This window comes from Manacus vitellinus, unplaced genomic scaffold (assembly GCF_001715985.3).
Source record: "Manacus vitellinus isolate BGI_N305 unplaced genomic scaffold, ASM171598v3 scaffold_65_pilon, whole genome shotgun sequence".
NCBI classification, from domain to species: Eukaryota; Metazoa; Chordata; class Aves; order Passeriformes; family Pipridae; genus Manacus; species Manacus vitellinus.
In genome coordinates this window covers 2,517,661-2,539,605 of record NW_021940724.1, presented here as the reverse complement: position 1 = coordinate 2,539,605, position 21,945 = coordinate 2,517,661, and the positions used below count along the sequence as shown (strand labels likewise).

Here is a 21,945-nt window from a genome sequence, read left to right as displayed (position 1 = left end):
CTTCCGAACTGCGGTAAATGAATATTTATAAAGCTCGTTCTCAACATGGCGGGTTAAGGTGTCTTTAAAAACTGAAAATAAACATTTTGAGAGGAGGAAAAGAGGAAAGGCGAGGTGCCACACGTTGGGTTCAACTCTCTTTTGTTGCTCGGAGAGGTGCGCTGGTGGATTAATGCGGAGGGATGAGGATGGGATCCATCCTCGCCGTCCTCCCCCCGCCCCAGGACTCGGTGGTGGGAAAAGTACCGGGCATTTGTGTGTGCTGGGAAGGGACCTGCGGAGTTGGGAGCGCGGCCGATTTGCCTTTGAATGCCAAAATTGCAGACGTTCCATGAGAAAGAAAAAAAAAAAATGCCGGGAGGCAGAGCGCTGATTTATTTTGCATTAACAGTAGACAGTGTCGTGGGATGAGATGTCCTGTTGGAGCTGTCAAGCCTTCCTGGGCGCAGTCAGCTGGGGATGTCTGGGGTGGGTTTTTTTGCTGTTGTTCAGCAGAAGCGCTGTGGAATTTGCTCTGCACGGAAATTTGGGCTGCAAACAAGTGACTTTAGCGGTGCAACCAGCGTCGCTTTTGCAGAGGGACGCTTAAAAGCCCGCAGCGAGGGAGGCGAATCGCAGCTTTAGCAAAACAAGAGAATGAGTGTGCGAGGAGTTTTCGGGGAGTTCGTGCCCTTCCCCGGCTGCCTTTTCCAAATGTGTTTTCCGAGGGAGTGGAGGAGCGAGGCTGCCTCGGGGGCAGGAGAAACTCCCCTGATCCCGTGCAGGGAGCACTTCGTTGCTGGTGTTCCGGAGTTGTTTCACCGTGGGTCGTGAGGTGTTAACTTTGGAGCATCGATGTTCTGTGGCACGGGAGGCGATGGGATGCTCCCAGCATCGCAGGCTGTCAGTGCCCGGGTAGGGATGGAGGAGCCAGGGAGGATCCTGGAGCGGGGGAAGAGCTGATCTGCCAGCCCAGTTCCCTGTGCCTCTTGAAGATGCTCCCCACCATGATTTCATTTAGCAGGAGCGCTTGGAGACACTCTTTGCACACCTCAGGGTGAGGTTTCCCATTCCAAAAGGGCTCTGATCCATCTTCCCACCCATTTTCCCCCTCCTTTCTCCAGCCCCTCCCAGGACCAAGCTAGCGGCTCAGGGAACTCCCATTGCAGGATGTGGTGCAGAGGGGGCAGAGGAGCAGACCTAGGGAAAATTGTGATTTCTTATCAAAATAGCAGAAAACAGCATTTATTACAAGCAGAGGGGCTTGGAAGGCAGCTGTCAGACTGGTGGGACTTGGGTGGCAAAATCCAAGAGCTGCAGTGGAGTGGTGTCAGCTGGTGGGGTTTTCTGTGGGGTGGGAAGCGATGGAGCCAAAATGGGAACGTACCTCCCTGCTCTGCCCCCCTGTCATGCATCTCTCCATCCCCAAATCTGCCTCCCCTTGGACAGGACAGCTTTGTTTTTAAAATCAGTCTGTGCCCCTGGTGTTCTGGGGAAGAAAGTCGTGTAGCAGTGACCTGGTGTCTGAGCAGAGAAGCAGCTTCACCTGGTTGTGTGATGGGAATGTGGAGTTGGAGGGAGGTCCCTGGAGATCCCTCTGTACCTAGGGTCTCATCCCTTTTCCCCCAGTTCACCTTTTTCCCCTTTGCCTTGGAGGGACCTACTTAAATATGGAAAAAGCAGCTTGAAATGGCTCTTCCCTTGCAAACTGCCCTCTCTGATGGGAGCACCTTGCTTTGTGTCAGCATTGCCTGTCTGAGGCTCTGCAGCTGACACCCAACCCCGGGTGGGGTGACCCCCTATGCCCCCTGCTCTTGTCTCTTTGCCATGGGACAACCACACAAGCCAAAGGGACTGTATTTATGGGACCTCTTTGCTCCTGTTTCCCTCAAGGAGAGGGGCGTTCTGTTGCTGCATGGACCCCAGGCAGACCCCTCCTTCAGCACCAGTGAGGTGCAATAGGGTTAGCTCTGGTTGTACCAGGCAAACCTCCTCCGAGGAGTTTCTTCCTGCAGTAGCAGATGGGTGCTGGCCAGGATTTAGTGCAGTTTGTTTTCCCTCCCTAGAAGCCTTTAGGTAAAAACAAATTTGATTTCCCTTGCTAGTGGCAAAGGAAAAGCAGATGAGGCAGGTTTTCTCTCTGGGGTTGGGACTGTTGCCTGGGTGAGCAGGGATGCCAATGGCTTTTTTCCTCCTCTTTTCCCCCCCCTCTCTCCAACAGATTATTTATGAGAGGGAAGAAAATATTCTCACAAGTCTAATAAATTCAGTGCTTATAAAGGATTAGGTCCTAATAACTCCTGTGATAAGATGGAGGCTCGGTGTAATCTGTAACTAAGTGAAAATCTAAAAGCCATTTAAATAGATACAGCCAAGAGCTATCGAGAGACCAGTACACTATAAACAGCAAGGAAATACCTTTTGGATGATTTAAGGAGTGCACAGTGTAGCGGGACAGAAAATACATTATAAGCAAGATGGTATAATTTCATTTATATATTGAGAAAACATTTACAAATATTCAACAGATGTTACATGTGGCAGAGGTGGAGAGTGTGTTTTGCACAGATGTAGGAACATCTGTAGAAGACAGTGTATAGTTATATAGCTGTGATTATGAGTGATAATTGACTGGCTGGACAGGCAGTTGATGTTTTAATGAAGTATTTATTAAAACTTTATGGTGGTGTTACTAGAAATAAAATAAACACCACAAGCATCAACTCTTCAGGCTGAGGATGCTTTTCCCCCACCCTTGGCTTGTGCTGTGCTGAGCTGTGGGCCATGAAAGACATACATGTATTTTGAGTCACTGTTTCTGGCCTTTCAGAGCCATGGGATGCTGGCCTGATATGAGAACGTCAGTGAGGGGACGTGACCTTACCTTGCTGAAGGACAGGACATGGTAGACAAGGTGCCTTGTTTCTTCAGCAGATATTAGAAAGAATTTCTCGAATGTGAGGGTGGGGAGGCCCTGGCACTGGTTACACAGAGAAGCTGTGGCTGCCCCTGGATCCCTGGAAGTGGTCAAGGCCGGGTTGGAGCAACCTGGTCTAGTGGAAGGTGTCCCATGGCAGGGGGTGGGTGGCATGAGATGATCCTTAAGGTCCCTTCCAACCCAAACCATTCTGTGCTTCCTCAAGGACCTTTTGCTGGCTAAACTCATGTTAGTGTGGGGTGAGGGCATGGAGGGAATCTGAGGAGATTTACAAGGGTGGTGGTGGTTGAAGGAGGTGGCTGGTCCCTGGCTGTGTCCAAGTGACAAAGGAGTTGTGGAAAGCTTCAGAACGTGAGACAAGTAGCCAAAACTTGAAGCAGAGCAGACAGAGGTGAGTTTCTGAGGGTTCACAGAGAAAAACTAATGTGGTGACCACAGGGCCCATGTTTTAGATGACCTGAAGGTGTCAGAAGTATTTTATTACCATGAATATCGGCACAGAGTGTATCAGCTGGTGCAGCAGGGTCCAAAATGCTGAAAATTAAATGATTTTGCTATTGATAATAGTGATGCCACTTGCAAATGAGTTTGTTCTGTCATTGTAACATGTGGTCCCTGATAGCAGGGTGTTTTTTTTTTTAGGATTAGAGTAGCCAATGGTACCTTTTCAGTATTTGAAACTCATCATGTGAAACTGTTGATCTTTGAATGACAGATCCTGATGAAACCAGTCAGATCCATCCTGTGGGGTTTTTTTTTTGCCAAAAGATTCCTGTTTCCTGCATCTTCTGTGTCTAGGGTATGACTACTACAGTGATTAAAAAGGTTTGAGCTGCAAAATAGGAAAATACAGAAATAAGAGCAAAGACTCCATCACTGGCATTTAAAAAACTCCTGAAAAAGTTTATTTTGAGATTGACCTTTTGCAAGACCTAAACAAAGCATTCTTGGGAAAGCTGATTTGGAAAATGTGTTCACGGTTACTCCCATTTTTATGAATCAGAAGCGTTGTTCTAAAATTAAATAGTAATAAAAAGAAAGAAAAAACCCACCTCAGGCAGTTCTTGAGAGCTGACCAAGAGATCAATTCTGAGTAGGTGTGAGGCTTAAAAAAAGATATGTGCAGAATCTTTGCTATTTTTACTCTCACTCATGATTCTTGCTTTCATGATTAATGCTCTTAACATCACTGGGTGACTTGTGCAAGAGAGTCCTATTTTCCTGGGTAAAGTCCTGAGACCCAATTTGAATATAAGTTATTAGAAAGTGTTGCGTTTGTTGGCTTGGCAACGAAGGTGAATTCCCTCCAATAAAGTCCAGGAGGTTACATTATCCTTGCCCCTGCAGTGTGGGAGATCTGACAAGGCAACCACAGGTTGAAGGTTCTTAGAGTCTAAGGGGCCATAAGTTCCTTGTGGAGACTTCTGAGTAGAAAGCAATAGCTTTCCTGAGTGCATTAAAAATACCACTTTAAAGAAAGGACAGGAAAAAGTAATAATTAACTGTTTCTTGGAAGATGTTTTGAGCAAGGTCCAGGGGTGGGAGCTCAGTGCAGGTGTAAGACCAGACTCCAAGATGCTCTGTTGGATGAGTGATGATGGGGAATTAAACCTGGATGTCCTGGAGCAGTTCACGTTTGTTTTTTCTCAGAGAAATTGGGCGGAATTAGCCATGTAAATATGACTTGTAGGACTCTTGAGTTAAAATGTCTTGTCTTGTGGAATTTGGTTCTGGATAGACCTTGTCAGGGGTCTGCTGGCTGCCCTTACGTGCTTGGCAGAAAGAACAGTCCTCCTCTTCCTGCTGTTGTACCAAGGGGTGGCTGGGGATGGCTGTGAGGGCTGGTTCTCCTTTTTTTTTTTTTTTTTGGCAAATCCTGTCCATCAGTGAAGCTGCCTCTGGATGTAAAGCACTGACAGGGATGTGAGCATGTGTAGGACTAAGCCCAAGTGCTGATCAACTGTGCTGTTTAAGTGAACCGAACACTGCCAAGACCCGAAATGTCATTTTTCATAAAAAGTGTTGGAATCAGATGGCAGATGTTTGCTGGATTCTGGTTTACATCTTGTGGTTTTGGGTTTTTTTTGAAAATGGCTCTGACTGCTGCAGAGACATAGAAGGCGGAACTGATTGCCCTGGACAACAGGAATTTTGACTGATGAGGGACTTTTGAATTGGGCTCTAAATTAAGTCCATGAAAACAGTGTTTTGTGTTTCCTGCTGGGTGAGTTCTATCATTTGGCTGATTGGTCCCACTCAGGGGGTCTGACTGATTGATTTGATCCATGTGGCTGGTGTTTTGAGGTGATCAGATGATGGGGGTTGGAACAAGATGATTTTTAAGGTCCCTTCCAACTCAAACCATTCTATGATTCTGTGGCTTTACCTAACAAGATGAGATGTCTCAGGATGATAAGCAGCTGTTTGTCTTCAAGCTACCCATCTGAAAGGCTTCCTGAGTTTGGCTTGGTTTCAAACACAGAGGGGGGAGAAGACTAGCATGTTGCAGGTGGTTGCTGTGCTGCTTTTTTGCAGTTCTTTTTCCTACTGTGAAGGGCACTGGGGACGTTGACCCAACCTTCTTTGTGTCCCTGAGAGCTACAGAAGATGCCTAATCTTAAATATGCCTTATTCTCGAGTAGTTTGTGTGTGCTGGGTACTTAAAATGAGTAGAAATGCTCTACCAAAATAGGGTCAACCTCATGGAAACTGCCTGTTGAGTCGTGGAGAAGGTGACAGCCACCTAGTAGGTGACAGAACAGCCGGAAACAGGAAGGATTAGTATGTGATGACCTCCCTCTCCTTGATACGTGTGCTTTGTGGAATGCTGAAGGTGGGGATGCCTGGGGTTCACAGGGGAGAAGGCAGGATACAGATGGAACAGTAATGCCTTCTTCTCCATGGTTAAAACATCCAGCTCACTCACAAGAAGGAAAATTTAATGAAAAATTGCCCTTCATTTCATTCAGAGATTTGATGTAGCCTTCAGTGTGGCGGGTTTTTACCTTCAGTCCATCTGTAGGTCCTGGTCTATACTTATGCATAAGACAGCCAAGAGTGGGATGTGTACCCAAGTCTGTGTGTCTGCCTGTCATCTGTCTTATTTCTTTTCTTAATACTGCGGGGCTTTTTGCTGTAAACAAGTTAAGAGTCTCTAATTAGGTTTATTTTACTTTCTGTTATCTTACTGCCATTTATCTCTGTGTGTATCCTGAGCTCTGGAGTGTGCCAGGTAGGGAGGATGAGAAAATTGCTTTGTGAAGTGGGTTTGTCTCTGTTGGCATAAAAAGTATGAGGCATTTGGCACCAGAGCAGGATGAGAGGAGAACAAGGACCAGCTGAGTTATGAGGGCTGTCACCACCTTGCATATATCCCTTCTCCACCACTCATCTTCAGAAAAGTTTGGTTTCTGTCCCTTTTGGCTTTGAAGTGGACAATCCAGACCATCCCTGCTCTGGTGGTTTCCTAGTTTCCTGTTTCTTCATGTTTCCCCTCCAGGCTTAGCCATTTATTTTCTGTGCTGCTGCACAAATGCTGACTTGAAGAGCAGAAAGATCAGCCCTGCTGAGTGGCTGGAGTAGGAGGACTGGAAGGGACCTCCATGGCTTGTACAGACCATCTCTTACCCCAGGGCACAATTAACTGTACCAAGATCTGTTTCTGGACAGATCAGCATCCTGACCCCTCCAAAAAGCAAGACTCTGTGGCCTTCCAACAATCTATCCCACTTCTTCACCAGATTCACCATCACTGATTTCTTCTTATGCCCAGATCAAATGTCCCACCGTCCTACAGTTTAAATCCAAGCTGCCCTCTTCGATCCACTAAGAAAGTGGAAAACAGATTATACTCTTTCCTCATTCAGCTGGTTTTTATATATTTGAATACTGTGAACATTCCTAGTTCTCCAGATTATATGGGATTTGTTTCTTCCACCCCAGAGTACAACACAGAGCTGTTCAAAGCAGTAAATTTCCCTTAATAAAATCCTGTGGGGTCTTCAATATGAAAGAGAAATTGTCACTTGATATAATTGAAAACATTTGGCAAGGGATGCTCTCAAATAAATAATTAAAAAAAACCCCAGGAATTTGGAAGAAATAGTCCTTAAAAGGTTTCCAATTGGTGCTTTGTCTGAGAGGAGAGACAGGCCCTTTTTCTAGGAGGTAAAACTTAGTTGATGTGTTCAATAGCCCTTTTGAATGAGCCTCCATTGCATTGTGCAGATGCTCAGGGGTGTGAATGTTGTGGCAGGTTGTGCAGATGCTCGGGGGTGTGATTGTTGGGGCGGCCTGCCACTAGCAGTGCATCCTAGATTGTGTCCCACAGGATTGAGTCCCCCTTCACCCTGCTCCACGTTGCTTGTAGTGCTGTTTCATTGGGATTTTCTGGAAAATGCCCAAGGTGAAGTTGACAATGGAGTCAGGACCTGGTCCAGCATCACCTGTGTCCTACCTTGGCAATTGCTTCATCTGCTCTAGGCGTAGGGGTCCCCATTTTACCACTTGGCCAGGTGGGTGGCATAAAAAAAAGATGTGTTCTGGAAGTAGGATGGAAGAGGGGACAACTGGATTCCTTGACTGCTTTGCAGCGATGTTTTCACTCGCGGTCCTGCAAAATCTCGAAGATGGTAAAGGCTACATGAAAGTGTTCATGGTAGGGCCTGCCTTTGGGTGGAATCAGCAGATGCATTCAACAAGAAAGTCTGCTGGGGCCACCCCGCGTTCAGCTTCCCTCCAACTGGGCTGGAAAAAACCCAATTATGTAACCAGGGTCAACCTCCAGAAATTCAGTAAGCCCCGAGCTGCTCATGGACCCACCCTCCCACCAGCCACATCCCTGGCAGGGGCTCTTCACCAAGGACACAGGGTTGTGCTGGCAGCCCTTACTGTTCCCTGACTTCCAGGGGAACGGTGTAAATCTATGTCAGGGCATGTTTAGGTTGGATATTAGGAGAAAGTTCCTTACCCAGAGAGTGGTTGGGCACTGGAACAGGCTCCCCAGGGAGGTGACCATGGCCCAAAGCCTGACAGAGTTAAAGAAGCATTTGGACAACACTCCGGGCACTTGGTGTGATTTTTGGGGTTGTCTTGTGCAGGGCCAGCAGTTGGACTTGGTGATCCTTCTGAGTCCCTTCTAACCCAAAGCATTCTGTGATTCTGCAGCCCTGTGATAACTGCAGCCCTTCTGCACTCATCAGGTGGCTCCATACTGAGAGGTGGGACCATCTCAAGTCAAGGAATGTTACTAAATTTTGGAGGAGGCAGTGGAATTTCCGCTTCTCCACCATTCAGGACTCAGCATTACATTGGCATACCTGATGCACTGTCTGGGCAGGAAGTTTCAAAGCTGCAGGATCTTTTTTGCATCCTCTGTTCCAGCAGCCTGCCTTTTGTATGTCGATCCCGATTAACCGAGCATACGTTGGAGGGAGATAGTAAGTTTTTCAGGAATAACTTTAAGGAAGGATTTGTGTGTGGGTAGGGGACCTTCCAAAGGAAAGAAAACCAGGATGGAGTCGAGAGGAGATGAGAAGTGTGAAATGGTGTGAGGAAGCCAAGGCTGGCGCTTGTACAAAGAGCCAATATTGATACAATGACGAGGCAGCGCGTTGGAGATAAAGGCAGGGCTGAGACTGACAGCCGTGGGAAGAAGGAAATAAAAGAGATTCTTTATTATATTGGCTGCCTTTTTCTGCCTGTGAATTAAGAGCCTGGATCTGAATTAAATGCCAAGGGAATGGGAGCTGCGTGGGGGAAGAATCGGATCGGTTTGAACCACCACTGTGCAGAAACAATGAACAAGGGATCTGAAACCAGGAATTTCCCCCCCCTCCCTGCTCTTTCAAATGCATTTCATAGTATTTTGCTTTGTGCTCCTGCCTAGTGTAATGTCACCTTGAGCCTCTTCTGATGTTGTTTCCCATCCCCTGGTTTACAGGCTGGCAATGTGGCTTGTGGTCCTTCATTTGGTTTCCAGTGGACTTCAGACTGACAGAGGAATTGGAGTACAGTGGTGTGTGCTGTACAGTTGTGTAATGTTGATTGCAGGCCAGCCAGTGTGCTACTGTTAAAAAGTATGGCTGGGGACTCTGTTTGAAGTGTTAATTAGCAGCAATTAATAAGAAGTGAAAAATTAATACCCTATGTCAGCTTTCTTTGCTAGTTAGTTATATCAACACCAAAGCTCAGAGCTATTTTGAAGCTTGTGTTTGCATAAGAGTTTGGTTTTGTTGTCACATAGTATTGGGAAAATCCTAAAGTGCTCTCCTACCATAACTAGTAAACTAGTTATTCCCAAAATAAGAAGCCAAACTACAGCCTCTGAAAGATCCAGTTTTCTTGGGATGTGGGTGCTCTCGATATGACATTTTAAAACCAGTAAGTTGTCCATAACTTAAGCAAAAAATAGATTAAAATAGAGTTAAAAAGCAAAAATGTTGATGATGTTGCTGAATCTGGCTAAGAGATTCTTCATTTCCCCCTTTTAATTGAAGTGGGTTCAAACCCAGCCCCAGATGTGGCCACTGAGGGTGGATCCCAGTCGTTCTGCAGGCACCTCGGGCAGGTTCCTGCTGATTTTCCCATCCATTTTCCATTTCTGATCGGGGGAAATTCCCTGATCCAGGGGAATGAACCCCTCTCATCTGCCCAGGTTTGGTGGCAGATCTGGGGCTTGACTGCATAAGAAAAAGCAAATACTGTTGTTGTCTGATTGGACACCTTCAGCGTTTTATCACCTCATAACTTTGTTTTATCAGGATCACAGGAGTGTCACAAGATTCAACTACAGTACCAAGAGGCTTATGTTTCTTCCTGGTATTTATATTGTTACCCTTGAGTTCTCTTTAAAATGATGGATTTGTTGTGTTTAAATTGATCTCTCTGTTTCTGTTCTTTGAATTTTTTTAGTAGAGCCAGGTTGCCTTCCATCATTGTCTGTTCCTAGGCAAAAATGAAAACAGCTGAGTCCACCCAAGGTTTAGCTTAAACTGACACTTCCCCTCCTCTCCCATTTAACAAACTTGATGTAAAATCCTGATACTTAACTAATTTATTATTAATGATGTTTACGGAAGTATTCTCTACCACAGGAGAAACGTTTTTTTGGCTTTCGGTAAACTGATTGCTTTGAGTTTCATAGTTAATTGAAACTTAATATACACGGGGGATGAGTGATGTGTATGTTCTGAGGTTAGCTGCACTCAAAATAACTCGTAGTATATAATACACTTAATTCATTAGCAAGTCTCATGTCAACAAAGAATAAAGATGAAATGCTGTGGTGGTCATTGCAGTGGGGAAGGGATGATTATTATTTGTGGAGTGCTCAAAGTATACTGAGCACTTTATGAAGAGACCAACAACCATATTGCTGTGAGCTGATTTATGATCTCAATTTTTAAATTTTTAACTTTCCTTAGCAGGTTCCTTTGGGGTGGGGAACACAAATTGCTGATGGAGGGATTGCATCACCTGCCTTGGTAATTTGCTTCCACCAGGGATGCTTTGTGCACACCCATGATTTAATTGCAGTTGTGATCGCTCCAGCAGACAGTCCCAGTTAATGGACACACTTAGACTTGACGTGCTTCTCATCTTTTTCAGTTCCTCCTATAGCTGCTCACACACGTGCATTTCTTCTTTAAAATTGTCATTGGAACGGCCTTAAAAACTGGGAATGAAAAATCTAGGACAGAACACTCTCCTTCTTTCTGTTTTATAACCACCATATCCAGTCTTCTAGAATATGCCTCCAGAGTAGTAAAAGTTGAAAAAATCCCATAATATTTTTACAGTCTTATTACTCCTGCTTTGCCTGGGCAGTAAACTTTTTTCCTACTTTTAGTCACACTTCCTGTCGAGCATTTGACGCTGGTGCTGCCATCACAGTCCTCTCTGCCATGCTGGTCTTGGAGGCATCCACTAATAAGCAGGACCAGTTTTCCACATTGGATATTCTGGGCACACACCTTCCCTACTCTCTGTCTTTGCTTTAGCATATCTCGTGTGAATAGCTGGCTCCCTCTGTGCCCATAATCCCAGCTCTTGGTTTCTCTTTTTCAGTCCTGCTCTGACACCTCATAAGTTATCACCATCTCGGAGAGTTTTTACTGAAAAGCTCACTTTGGAGTTCTTTTTAATCTACTCTTAAAGGTGTATCCCAGGGTATTGCTTGTCTGGTGGCTTACTGTAGCTAGAAATACAGTTCTCATTTAGTCTGGTGTCTGATGTAAGATCTGGTAAGCCTGTATGCCTTTTCTCATATAATTTTTCATTTTTGTGTGTTTTTATTCCACTTTGTGTTTACTAGGGTCATTACTTCTGGAAGAATCTCCTCTGCCAACATAACCCAATTTAAAATGAGTTAGTATTTGCCACCCTGCATGTTACTAACTGGTACAGTTACTTTAGGTCCATCTTCATTCAATAAACAGTTGCAGCCAGCACTGTTTCACTAGGATATTTGCATTTTACCTGCTGAATTTCATTTTCTAGTTATTCCAGTTGCTCCCAAGTATTTTCTCTTCTGTGTTTCTTCCGTTTCATTATCAGAAATCTCCCCCTTTGGAAGTTTGAATATTTGTGGAGCAGGAGATACATCTCACACAGTGTTAGCCACCAAAACGTTGTAAGCCAAGGGCTGGACTTGCTGGAGGGTAGTTGAGTTGACATTTCCTGCCTTTTTTTTTGGCAAGGGTTATACCACCCTGTGGGCTGGTCCTTCTCTCTCTATTGGTGGTACTGGGAGCAGGAGTGAACTTTGGGATGTGAAGCCTGTGGATGCTGTTTATTACCTTATAATCTTCTCTGTTGTTATTATTATTATTGCTGTTATGATATTATTGCCACTAAGATCCTTTGTTGTGGTTTTCATCCACCTCTAGGGTCAGCTTGGAGATGAGAGTGGGATCAAAGGCTTACAGTCAGAGAATCACAGAATTGTTTAGGTTGGAAAAGACCTCTAAGGTCATGAAGTCCAACTGTATCAAGATGGGATAACATGAAAACCACTAGGAAAGGCTGAGGGAAGAGGTTGGTGTAGGTAGAACAAACCACTCATTGTTTTTTTTTTCTTTTTTCTTCTAGCTTGTCCTCCAGGCACTCCCTGCTGCAGGATGAATTAGGAAGGCAAAGCCTTTTCCTCTGAGCCATGGAGACGAGGGCATCTTTCATTGCCACCATGAGAGAGACCCAGCATCTCTCCCCAGAGAAGGGTCAGAGCCCAGCAAACGGCAACAGGGAGCAGTTTGATTCAGGTGAGCTCCCCTTCACCCCCTTGGGTTGTTGTCACTGTTGCAGCCCTCCAGCTGTGACTTTGGGTTGAGTTGCCATTTGGAGCTTCCTGTGTGTCCCCACTGGGGATGAAGAGGAGATGGGGCAGAGGAGAACATCTCAATCCTGGTAGCTCATGTGATGCAGACTCCTCTCTTGAGGCGGGGTTCGTGTACTGCAGCCAGATTTAGTCACCACTGGATCCATTTATATCCATGAGAGGGTGGTGGGAGCCTCTAGGATGAGATTCAGTTGTCCAACTGTAGACACTGGTTTGGGATGAGAAGAACTGGCTGGTGGTACCTGAATTTCTTTGAGAATATGGGTCTTGGTGACTCTTCCGTGGCCATGCTGGAGGTTTGTGGTTGATCAGGTACTTGTCTGTCCCCCCTCTCTGCACATTTGGTGTGTTAACTACTAAAGCATTTCAGTTCTTTGTTCACTCAGAGTCATGAATGTATCTTTGTGCTATGAATAAGATGTCTAAGCAATTTGCTACAAATGTGTTCTCCTTCATTGAAGTCTGTGAAAAATCCATGTTTCTGGAGCCACAGGTTTTAAGGTTTTTTTTCTCCTTTATTTCCCATAGCCAAACATCTTGGGAAGCTGGTAACAGCTGGAACAGTTGTATTTTTATAGTGTCAATGGATGAGCACTTTAAAGCCATTGAGAGGCTCACAGATAATGACTTGTTGATTTTATTTGCCATCCTGGGCTTGTTTATACATCCTGTATTGTGAGCCAGCCAGCCTTGACTCTTTCATTAACAAAAAGCTCTGGACCTAAGTACCAATAATTGGAAAAGGAGCTGATATGTAAAATAGGTCTAAGGCCAAATTTATCACCTTTCAGGGTGTCCTCTACTCCTCAGCAGTTGGGCTTTTCTGATGGATGAGGAGATTTGTGTGCAGTCCTATTATACGTGTGGGTGGTGCTGGGTCCTTTGGGCTGGTCTCATCCCTGGGCCAGGCTGCCTCTGCTCTGGATCCCCCGTCCCTTACAGATTTCTAGCAGGGAACAAAGTCCATTTTAAAAGTCCTTTTAAAAGAAAAACATTTTGGAAACATACAGTCCCTTCAAAATTCTTTGTGATGAAATGAAGCAAAATAAACCACTGATGCTGTGATGAATGAGTGCTCTGACATTATTTTTACAGACCTTGTAAAAGTAATTTCCTGATAAAGTCTGCAGATAAAACACGATGGAGAAGCCAGACGGGTGATGTGTCAGAGAGAAATGAGCTGACAGGGAGGGAAGGCTGCAGCTCTCACTCTGCCTCCTGTCTGGGTCCTGAAGTCTCTCTGTTTGGGTTTAGAAAGGAGAGATCTGGGTGATATTTTTTTGAACAGGTGCTGTTGTGAGTTTTGCTGGACTGCCTGGGGATGAGCCTGCCGGTGGAGCTGTGGGAACAGTGGGGCCAGTGAGTCTCTCTGTGTTGGTGTGTGGCAGAGTAGGTCAGGGTTAATGAGGGCATGAAGTACAGGAGGACTTGATGCATCCATAAATAGCATCTTTGTGGTAACGTTACTAAAAAGCTATTGCTGAATTCTGGAGAAGACTTGGACTCCCTGGAGACATCACTCCTTGTAAGGGCCGGAGATTATATACTGAACTGAGTAAAAATCTCTGCCCCCACTGCTCTGTGGAATGGCTTCCTCCCATAAGACTGCTGAGGAAGGCTGGAGAAAAGGAGACACTTGCCTTGACTCACACGGCAGGTTAGAGCAAAAGCAAGAATAAAAATTGAGACTATACAAAGAGCATCATGGGCTGAGGGAAGTGGCTCATACTCTGAAACAGAAGTACCTGAGCAGAAGGAAGGAGAGCCCAGGGCTGCCCTGAAAGTCATAGAATCACAGAATTATTCAGGTTGGAAAAACCCTCTAAGATCATCGAGTCCAGCCATTAACCCAGAACTGCCAAGGCCACCACTAAACCATGTCCCCAAGTGCCACATCTGCATGTTTTTTAAATGTCTCCACCACTGCCCTGGACAGCCTGTTCCAAATGTCCTGTTGATGTCAGATATCTTGAGGTGAAGATGTCCTTGGGGTTATCGAGCAGCCCATCCCAACACCACATACACAGATGTGGTGCAACCAGGCAGAGGGGATACACAGGAGTAGGGAGCAACCAGGCAGAGGGGATGATGCACTTTAAGCTTTTCATGTCAAATGCTTTTGACTTTTAGTGGGATGGAGATTGGTTGTGCTCAGGGTAAAAAGTTGCTTAAGCAATTTTAAGCCTGGGATAGATAAGCATATCTGCCCATCTACTCAGGGACTAACATACTTTATTTTAGAGGCTCAGCCTTTGAAATCTCTGCACCTGGCTCTTCTCTGTAACATTAATTCCATAGGGTAGGAGGCCTTGAGGCTTCAAAATATCCCTGTTCATCTAAATTGCTTGCCTGCATGATACGGAATTTTTGCACCAAGCTCCTACCTTATGGTTGAGTTGTGGCTTATTGTTCAGTCAAGGCTGAACAAACCCCTGATTTTGGATCAAATATCTCAAGTAGAGCCAGCTTCTGTGCCTGAAGGTTTTTGCAATGATTGCAGAAAATCAAAACAAAGCCCAGTCTTTATTCTGTGTTGAATTTGTCTATTTTTGTGTTGTAATCATGGGGTTGGGTTATTTCTTGTCTTGCTGAGTTGAAGAGTCATCTGGTAGCCACTTTATCACTGGAGTTAAGTGTTGATTTACATCTTCATATTTAAGCAGGTTATTTGAGTTTGATGCAGCAGTGTGGAAGTGTTTAACAGCATTGACAGCTCAACTCTCTGCTTTGGACTCCCAGACTCTTTACCCTCCACCAGCTCTGTCTCAAAAAACTCTCTTCTTATCCCCTTTCCCCCCCCTCATCTATGTATGCCTGGCGCCATAGGCAGCAAATAAAAACCTATGTCTTCCCCTATTAATAATGAGAGATTCCCTTTGCACAGCATAATTTTCTGGTCCTGAAAACTAGAGACCTATAGCAATAATTGCAATAAATTAACCCTGCCGTTTTCTTCATAAAACTGTCTGGGGAGGGTTCTTAATTCAGTTTGTCATGAGTCACTTTAATTACATCATGACCACACTGATGAATGTTTGGGCAGGTAAAGGGTCTTGCAGAGTTTGCCTGATAAATGCTTATTGCAAAGAGCTCATTGCCAGACTGTAAATATTTTTGCTCTGGGGATGAAACTGGGCTTGCTAGATTGCTTGGGAACAAAATGAAAACAATCAGATTTGGCTGATTTTCTGTAAGTAAAAGAAGATTTATTTTTAATTATTGCTCTCCGTGTGTTTCAGCAATGGTTTGGGGCCTTGGCTCTGCTCAGTGCAGTTATAAAGAAAGAAATAAAAGAAAGAGTAGTCATGTCAAGTCCTTCCCTGTGGAGAAAGATCATGTGGGGCAGCAGTGGGATGGGGAGACATGATGCAGAGCCCCAAATCTGGAATGGGACAAGAACAAGTGCAGGGAGCAAGAAGGCAGTAGTGGTCTAGTGAGGGGTGCTGGAGGATTTGGGGAAGAGCATCTAGGGGAGGAGGGAGGCATGGGGACCTTGTCTGAGATTTATGAGTGGAGAGATGCTGAGGAAGGAGAGAAAGGGTGGCAGAACTGAAAATTGGGCTCCCCAGCCCCAAGGATTGGGGTGTTTGTTCCACTTGTTGCTCGACCAACAGAAGCAACTTCTCATATTATCACCAGGGCACTGCTGGAGTTAACAGTACTGGATGACCCACTTTTGGACCACAAGCAAGGCCACTGCACTCTTGTGATAATGGGCAGGCAGCCACCTCCCTTGCAGCAAGAGAGTCATCAAATACTAAATAAAAGACCAGAAGTGCCTGTTGCAGTGTATGACAGTTTTGTTCCCCCACTGCTATGAAAGCAGAGTCATTTCTGACCTCAGTGTTGGCTGCTAAAGTCCCAAAGTCGGCTGAAAGCATAGTAAGAGCTGGTCAAAACACAGATCTTTAAGGCAAACTTTCTGTTTTCCCTTCTGTTGATGTTTATACTGGTTGCTATTCTCACCCTGAACTCTTTGACATAACTTTTGCCTTCTTTGGCTGTGTTTTAGGCTGCTTTTCTTTCTTTCATTTTTTTTTTTTTTTTTTTTTTTTTTTTTTTTTTTTGCCTTTGCACAGATGAGGGCTCCAGCATTGAGGATGCAGACTTCAACTGGGACGAATTCCTGGAGGAAACAGGAGCCAGTGCTGCTCCCCACACCTCCTTCAAACACGTACGTGCTTTGCCTGAGCCTCGCGGGCGTTCCGTGTGTTCCCTCTTCTGGTTTTCAGGGGGTCCCTGGAGAACTGAAGTGGGGTCAGACCATTCTGGGGAGAAATCATCCCTCCACATATGTGGCAACCTGCATGGGAATAGCCCCCCAACTGGTGTTAGGTGACCTTGGTGTGTTTGCAGTCACGGCTTGGAGCTCTGTCTGTGCCACTTCCTTATAGTCTGCCTTTTGATGAAATTTTTTGTTTTTGAGGGCTTGTATTGCTCTCCTTTTGCTTATAATACACTCATTTAATTTTTTTCTCTTCATTTATTTCCCCTTCTGCATTTATTGCTCTCCATCCCAACCAGTAGAAGTACATCTTACAAGAATTTTCTTATTTCTCCAAAGCTCCTTTTAATGCGTGATTTACTGACTAGCAGGGTCACTCAGCCCTAGATTACAGCATGGCCTGCAGGAAGCCATCTTTCAGCCTCTTGCCTGGAGATGCTGTCTCAGAGGTGTGAGAACCAGGTTCTTGGGCAGGTGGTGCTTTTCCTGGGTGAACACGGATCATACAGACAGCTGTGGTAGTTACAGCATGGTCTGTGACTCTGGTCTGTTTTAGTAGAAACAGCGTTTGAATTCTCTGAAATATTTACTGATGGAGAGTATCAGAGCATGCTTTGAAGAAAGGATTCTGTCTCCAGGCAGAGCCCATCAAGGATCTTGTTGTTTGGGACCAACTTCTCCATCCACCACTAGTTGTTTAATGTCTTCTATTCAACATGTGTGATGTCACATGAAGACATGGGGCAGAAATTAAACTGATTCTTGACTTCTTCATCACAGTCAAGGGTGTGCTCATGTGGCCAAACTGGTAGATTTTCCAGGATATCTTTGTCATTCAACTAGCCTGCTGGGAAGGTGCTGTGATGCCTTCAATTGAGTGAAGCCATGACAAGTCCTGGTGGTTCTCTGTCCTCAGCTGCAAATCCCATGAAGATGGTGCTGTTCATCCTCCTAACTGACCCGTCAGATGTGGGAAGCAGCCTTACACTGTGTGTCCTGTCTGGCAGAGATGTCCTTTGGGGACAGTGTAGTTGGGCTGCAGTGAGAGGGAACCTTCCTGAAGGACCTGTTGCTGCTTTAAGAGAAGTCTTCGTTTGGATGTCTGCTGTCATGCTGTTAATCACAGAGTTATGGAATGGCTGGGGTTGGAAGGGATATCTGGAGATCTAGTCCAACCACCCTTGTCTCCAAGTGATTTTCTACCTTATTTTGTAGGGCTAAGGAGCTGCAGGAATGAAAAACCTTTCCTTCATCTAGATCTGAAAAAATGATATAGTCCTCTATTCCCTATTGTGAGTTCATTGTAACAGCAGTGGAGTACTGCAGGATGAAGGACCATAATTCTCTATGCTGGAGAATTACAGGCAATGCTTCTTGTAGAGTTTATTCTTGATCCAGCAGCTGTCTGGAGTGAGCATCTTGTCCCAGTTTTCTGCTCCAGGCCCAAACCAGAAAGTTTTGTACTTCATGAAGGCCTTAAAGATGTGTTCAGGTGCGTGGAGATGCCCAAGTCATCCTGCTGATCCTGCTGACTGCAGCAGCACCTCAATCCCAGGACTGTTGAAATGAGATAACTTAGTTGTGAGAACAGTCCTTGGTGACTATGCTTCACAGTCTGAAAAATGATCCTCCAAAAGACCTGAGCTGACCAGGAATCTGAAAGCTGTGAGGGATTCTGTTATCTGTCTGTTTGATTCCGCTCTTCTTGTGATTTCCAGTCATGAGTTCCTTGCCTCCAGAATACTTTATTGATGTTATGGTGAGCACAGGAGAAAAACTACAAATAAATCATTCTCTGCAGTTACCAGGCTTGGGTGCTTTGAGCTACAGCTGCCAGTCTGTACTGGGAGGAGGCCAGGAGATCCAGTCTGTGCTGGAGGGGACCAGGAGATCAAATTTGTACTGGGGCACGGGACAGTCTGTACCCTGGGTTATTTATGAGGACCCTGAGCACCACAAGAGCCAAGATCCAATCTTATCACTAAGTGAAGCAGTTAAAAAGACCTTCTTCAGTCTTGGGCCATCTCCAAAGGTCCCTTTCACCTGTTCTGTGACTCCAGGTATTGATGCTGCTGGAAGTGCCCACACAAGTAAAGGCACATGGAGTGATGCTACCTGCAAATAATAAATGGGTTTGGCTGGGCAGCCCTTGGGTAAGAAGCTGGAGTGGGATGAGTGAGGGAGCACTACTCACGTGCCAGAGGACTGTTTTTTTCAGCAGCAGCTTGTCATCCCCAAGTCTGTGAAATCCTCAGTTCACCAAGTAGACCATGTTACACTTACGATGAGTAAAAGAGGCATTTAAACCTGTCATTTAAATGAGAAGTTAACCAGAGACAGGCTTATCCAGATTTACAGTTTCTCTTGTTTCAGTATCAGATAAGATTCTAATAAACCTGTAAAGAAGCTGTCCTTAAACATCTTGTGGGGAGTGACAGGCTACATTTTGGATGGTTTTCTGAAAACAAGGCTGGCACCTGAACCAGTGAATTGGCATCCACCTCTTCTTTATCAACAACAGGTAGAGACATCCCACTGGCCTTTGGAACACAAGTTATGCTGTTCCTACAGCAGGCCCTGCAGTATCCCAAAAGAGGTGCACTGTCATCTCCAGTGTCCTAAGGCAAGTTACATGTGACCTGTCACTGCTTAGGTAAATGGAAGTGACATCTTTGTCAGGTGGCAGGACAGTGACCTAAACAATTTACTTTTTTGAGGTGATGGGTCATAGCTCATTTACCAGGGTGCTGGGAGGGTGAATTAGTTGAGGCTTGAGCTGCTGCAGATGGGTTCAGTGAAAACACTTGGTCTGCCTGGTAGAGCATTCAGCCCTTGATGCTTGTCAAGCCTCAAGAGATGCTTCAGTGTTGCTGTATGACTAGTTATTGTAGTTGGGCTTAACTCCTAGAGGTGCTTCATACCTGCCTTTCTACCTTGCATGTGTCCAATGATTTGCCTGATGGAGCTGTGCAGTAGGAAACGATCCCTCATTTGAGTTGTATCACCTTTCTCCCAGGAATTTGTGAGATTTAGGAAGTGAAGATGGGTACCACTCCTCTCTTAGATGTAGTGCACGTGGAATGACTCTTTGGAGCATGTGGGACCTCTCATGACGGGGTATGTGCCAGTGAAGTAGGAATGGAACTTCTTAGACAGATGTGAAGGAGGTGGTTCGATTAAGAAGCAAAATCAACTCGTGTCCTATCCTGGAGCTGCACTTTAAGGGCAGCATTATCAGGGGAGGGGGGGGGTCTCCCTGCAAAGAAGCAAAGGTAACACCACGCCTTTCTCATTTTGCAAGGTTGAAATCAGCCTTCAAAGCAGTTTCCAACCAGGGATGAAATTAGAAGTGGCCAACAAGAGCAATCCAGACACGTACTGGGTGGCTACGATCATCACAACATGTGGACAGCTCTTGCTGCTTCGTTACTGCGGCTACGGGGACGACCGCAGGGCAGACTTCTGGTGTGACGTGATGACAGCAGATCTGCACCCCGTGGGCTGGTGTACACAGAACAACAAGGTCCTGATGCCTCCAGATGGTGAGTTCTGGCTGTTTTGGTAATCTCTGGATCTCCGGTTTGTCTGGGGTGGGTGTTCCAGACCCTCAGCTGGTGTTGGGTGGGGCAGTCAGGGTCATGTCCCCACGGGTCAGTGGGTGATTCAGTTTGCCAGTCAGCGTCTAGCAAAGGCGTTTTTGCCGTAGTTGGTGACAGCAGAAGGTGCTTCTGTAGGAAGTGTTGTCTTAACAAGGAAACTTACTGCTAAACTGTAAGGCTGTGATTTTCACTTAGTGGAGAAAACTGTCCCGTTCTCGTAGAAAGGAGGGATGAAACTCAGAGTGAGAACAAACTAAAATAAGCAAGATCAGTTTGGGTGTGACCAAAATCAGAAGTTTACCGTGCACTCAGTTTAAAACCTTCCATTGCCAGATTTTGACAGCTTTTAATTCCAGTGGTAGATACACATGATTAAAGGTAGCAAAATTTGGTCATTATAGGTTAGGGCATGTCCTGATTGTCAGGTCTTAGGTGCACAAAAACTGAAGGCAAGAGCTGTATGTTATTAAATGCCCCATGTGGAGTGGTTTGTTAATAATACAATTTATCCCCAGTGTGTAAGAATATATATATGTTTTATATATGTATATATGTACTATGTACATCACCATAGCAGCTATGTATCCTTACTACTACATAGCTCCAAGCAGAGGCATATTGTCAGTGTTTCTGGTAAGTATTCCTGCCATATATCCCATTTATTCTGGATCAAGGGAAGAAGAGATGAATATTTAGCCTCCAGCTTGTGCATACATAAACGAAAAGTCTCATTTAAGGATTCTGCTGCTGAAGTTACTCTTTTTCTTCCTGTTACGTGTGAGCATTGAAAACAGTGCATGTACCAGTTGTATGCCATGTGGGATTTCTTCTGGTGTAAGTGTTGCCCGACTTCCCACTGAAGTGAGCTGTAGACATGATCTTTGAATCAGAGCTGACATTCCTGCCTTGTGTATGCCCAAATCTGAGCTGAACGTACTTTTTTTTTCTGATCTGTGTGTTTTGAATAAACACAAGATTGATTGTTTAAAAAAAAAACAAAAAACAACCAGAAGTCCTGAAGATAAATGTGGCTGAGAAATCTCTTGGCTTAGCACCAGTAAATCAAGCTGATGTGCGAGGGGTGAGGTATTTTATTTTATGGGTCTCTTAAACTGCATTTTATTATGTGGATTATAATCAACGTTACCCGAAAGGTGTACAGTGCTACAAACTAAATCTGGAAATGTGAGGGTCAAGGGGCTAAGAGATCTTATCGAGTGTCATAATAGAAAATAACGATTGCCTTATAACCGGAGGCAACTACTTTTCCTGGATGTGTTGGAATTTGCCCTTTGGGTCGTGGCTACTTTGTGTGAATTGTCTTGCTTGAATGACTGCAAGTGTGTAATACGTCCCTTCTCCTCTGGATGGGTGATGTAACTGTACACCGGGGTCTTAAATTTGGGCAACTGCCCAGTTGGTTTTTGTTTGTTTGGTTTTTTTTTTCACCCACTCCCATTCTCAGTGAATAAACTCTGTTGAATATATCTTAGTATAGTTTTCAGAAAGAATAAATTAAATGCACAGGTTGTTATTTCAAAAGTGATCTAATCATTTAAGAACTGGGTTCGTATTTTGGAATGAGGCAACTAAAATGCCCAAGATTGATTTAAGCCTTCAGGACTCAGAGAATCATAGAATCTGTGCATTAGTAAAAGAGAAACTGATGTTCTCTCTGAACTCTGTGGAGATTTTTTTACCTTTTTACCATTGCACACTATTTTGTTGTCAGGCTTTTGGGAGAAACAAAAACCAGCTTCAAATTGTGTGGGCCCGTTTCCAAAGGGACTGATTCTGCACATCTTGATTACCATGAAGGTATCTGTTGGCAGGACCATGCAAACAGCCTGTGGCCAGGGCTGGTTAT

The 21,945-nt window shown here is 45.0% G+C and overlaps 1 protein-coding gene across 1 annotated transcript in view; it reads left to right on the top strand.

Annotated features, from left to right (window-relative positions):
• The window catches only part of SFMBT2 (Scm like with four mbt domains 2), a 108,219-nt gene that overhangs the window by 959 nt on the left and 85,315 nt on the right, over positions 1-21,945 (top strand). The window contains exons 2-4 of the mRNA XM_008926888.4: positions 12,008-12,177; positions 16,334-16,428; positions 19,781-20,021. Of these exons, the coding sequence (XP_008925136.1) occupies positions 12,072-12,177; positions 16,334-16,428; positions 19,781-20,021 (442 nt within the window). The 5' untranslated portion in view covers positions 12,008-12,071. The remainder of the gene's footprint in view (positions 1-12,007; positions 12,178-16,333; positions 16,429-19,780; positions 20,022-21,945) is intronic.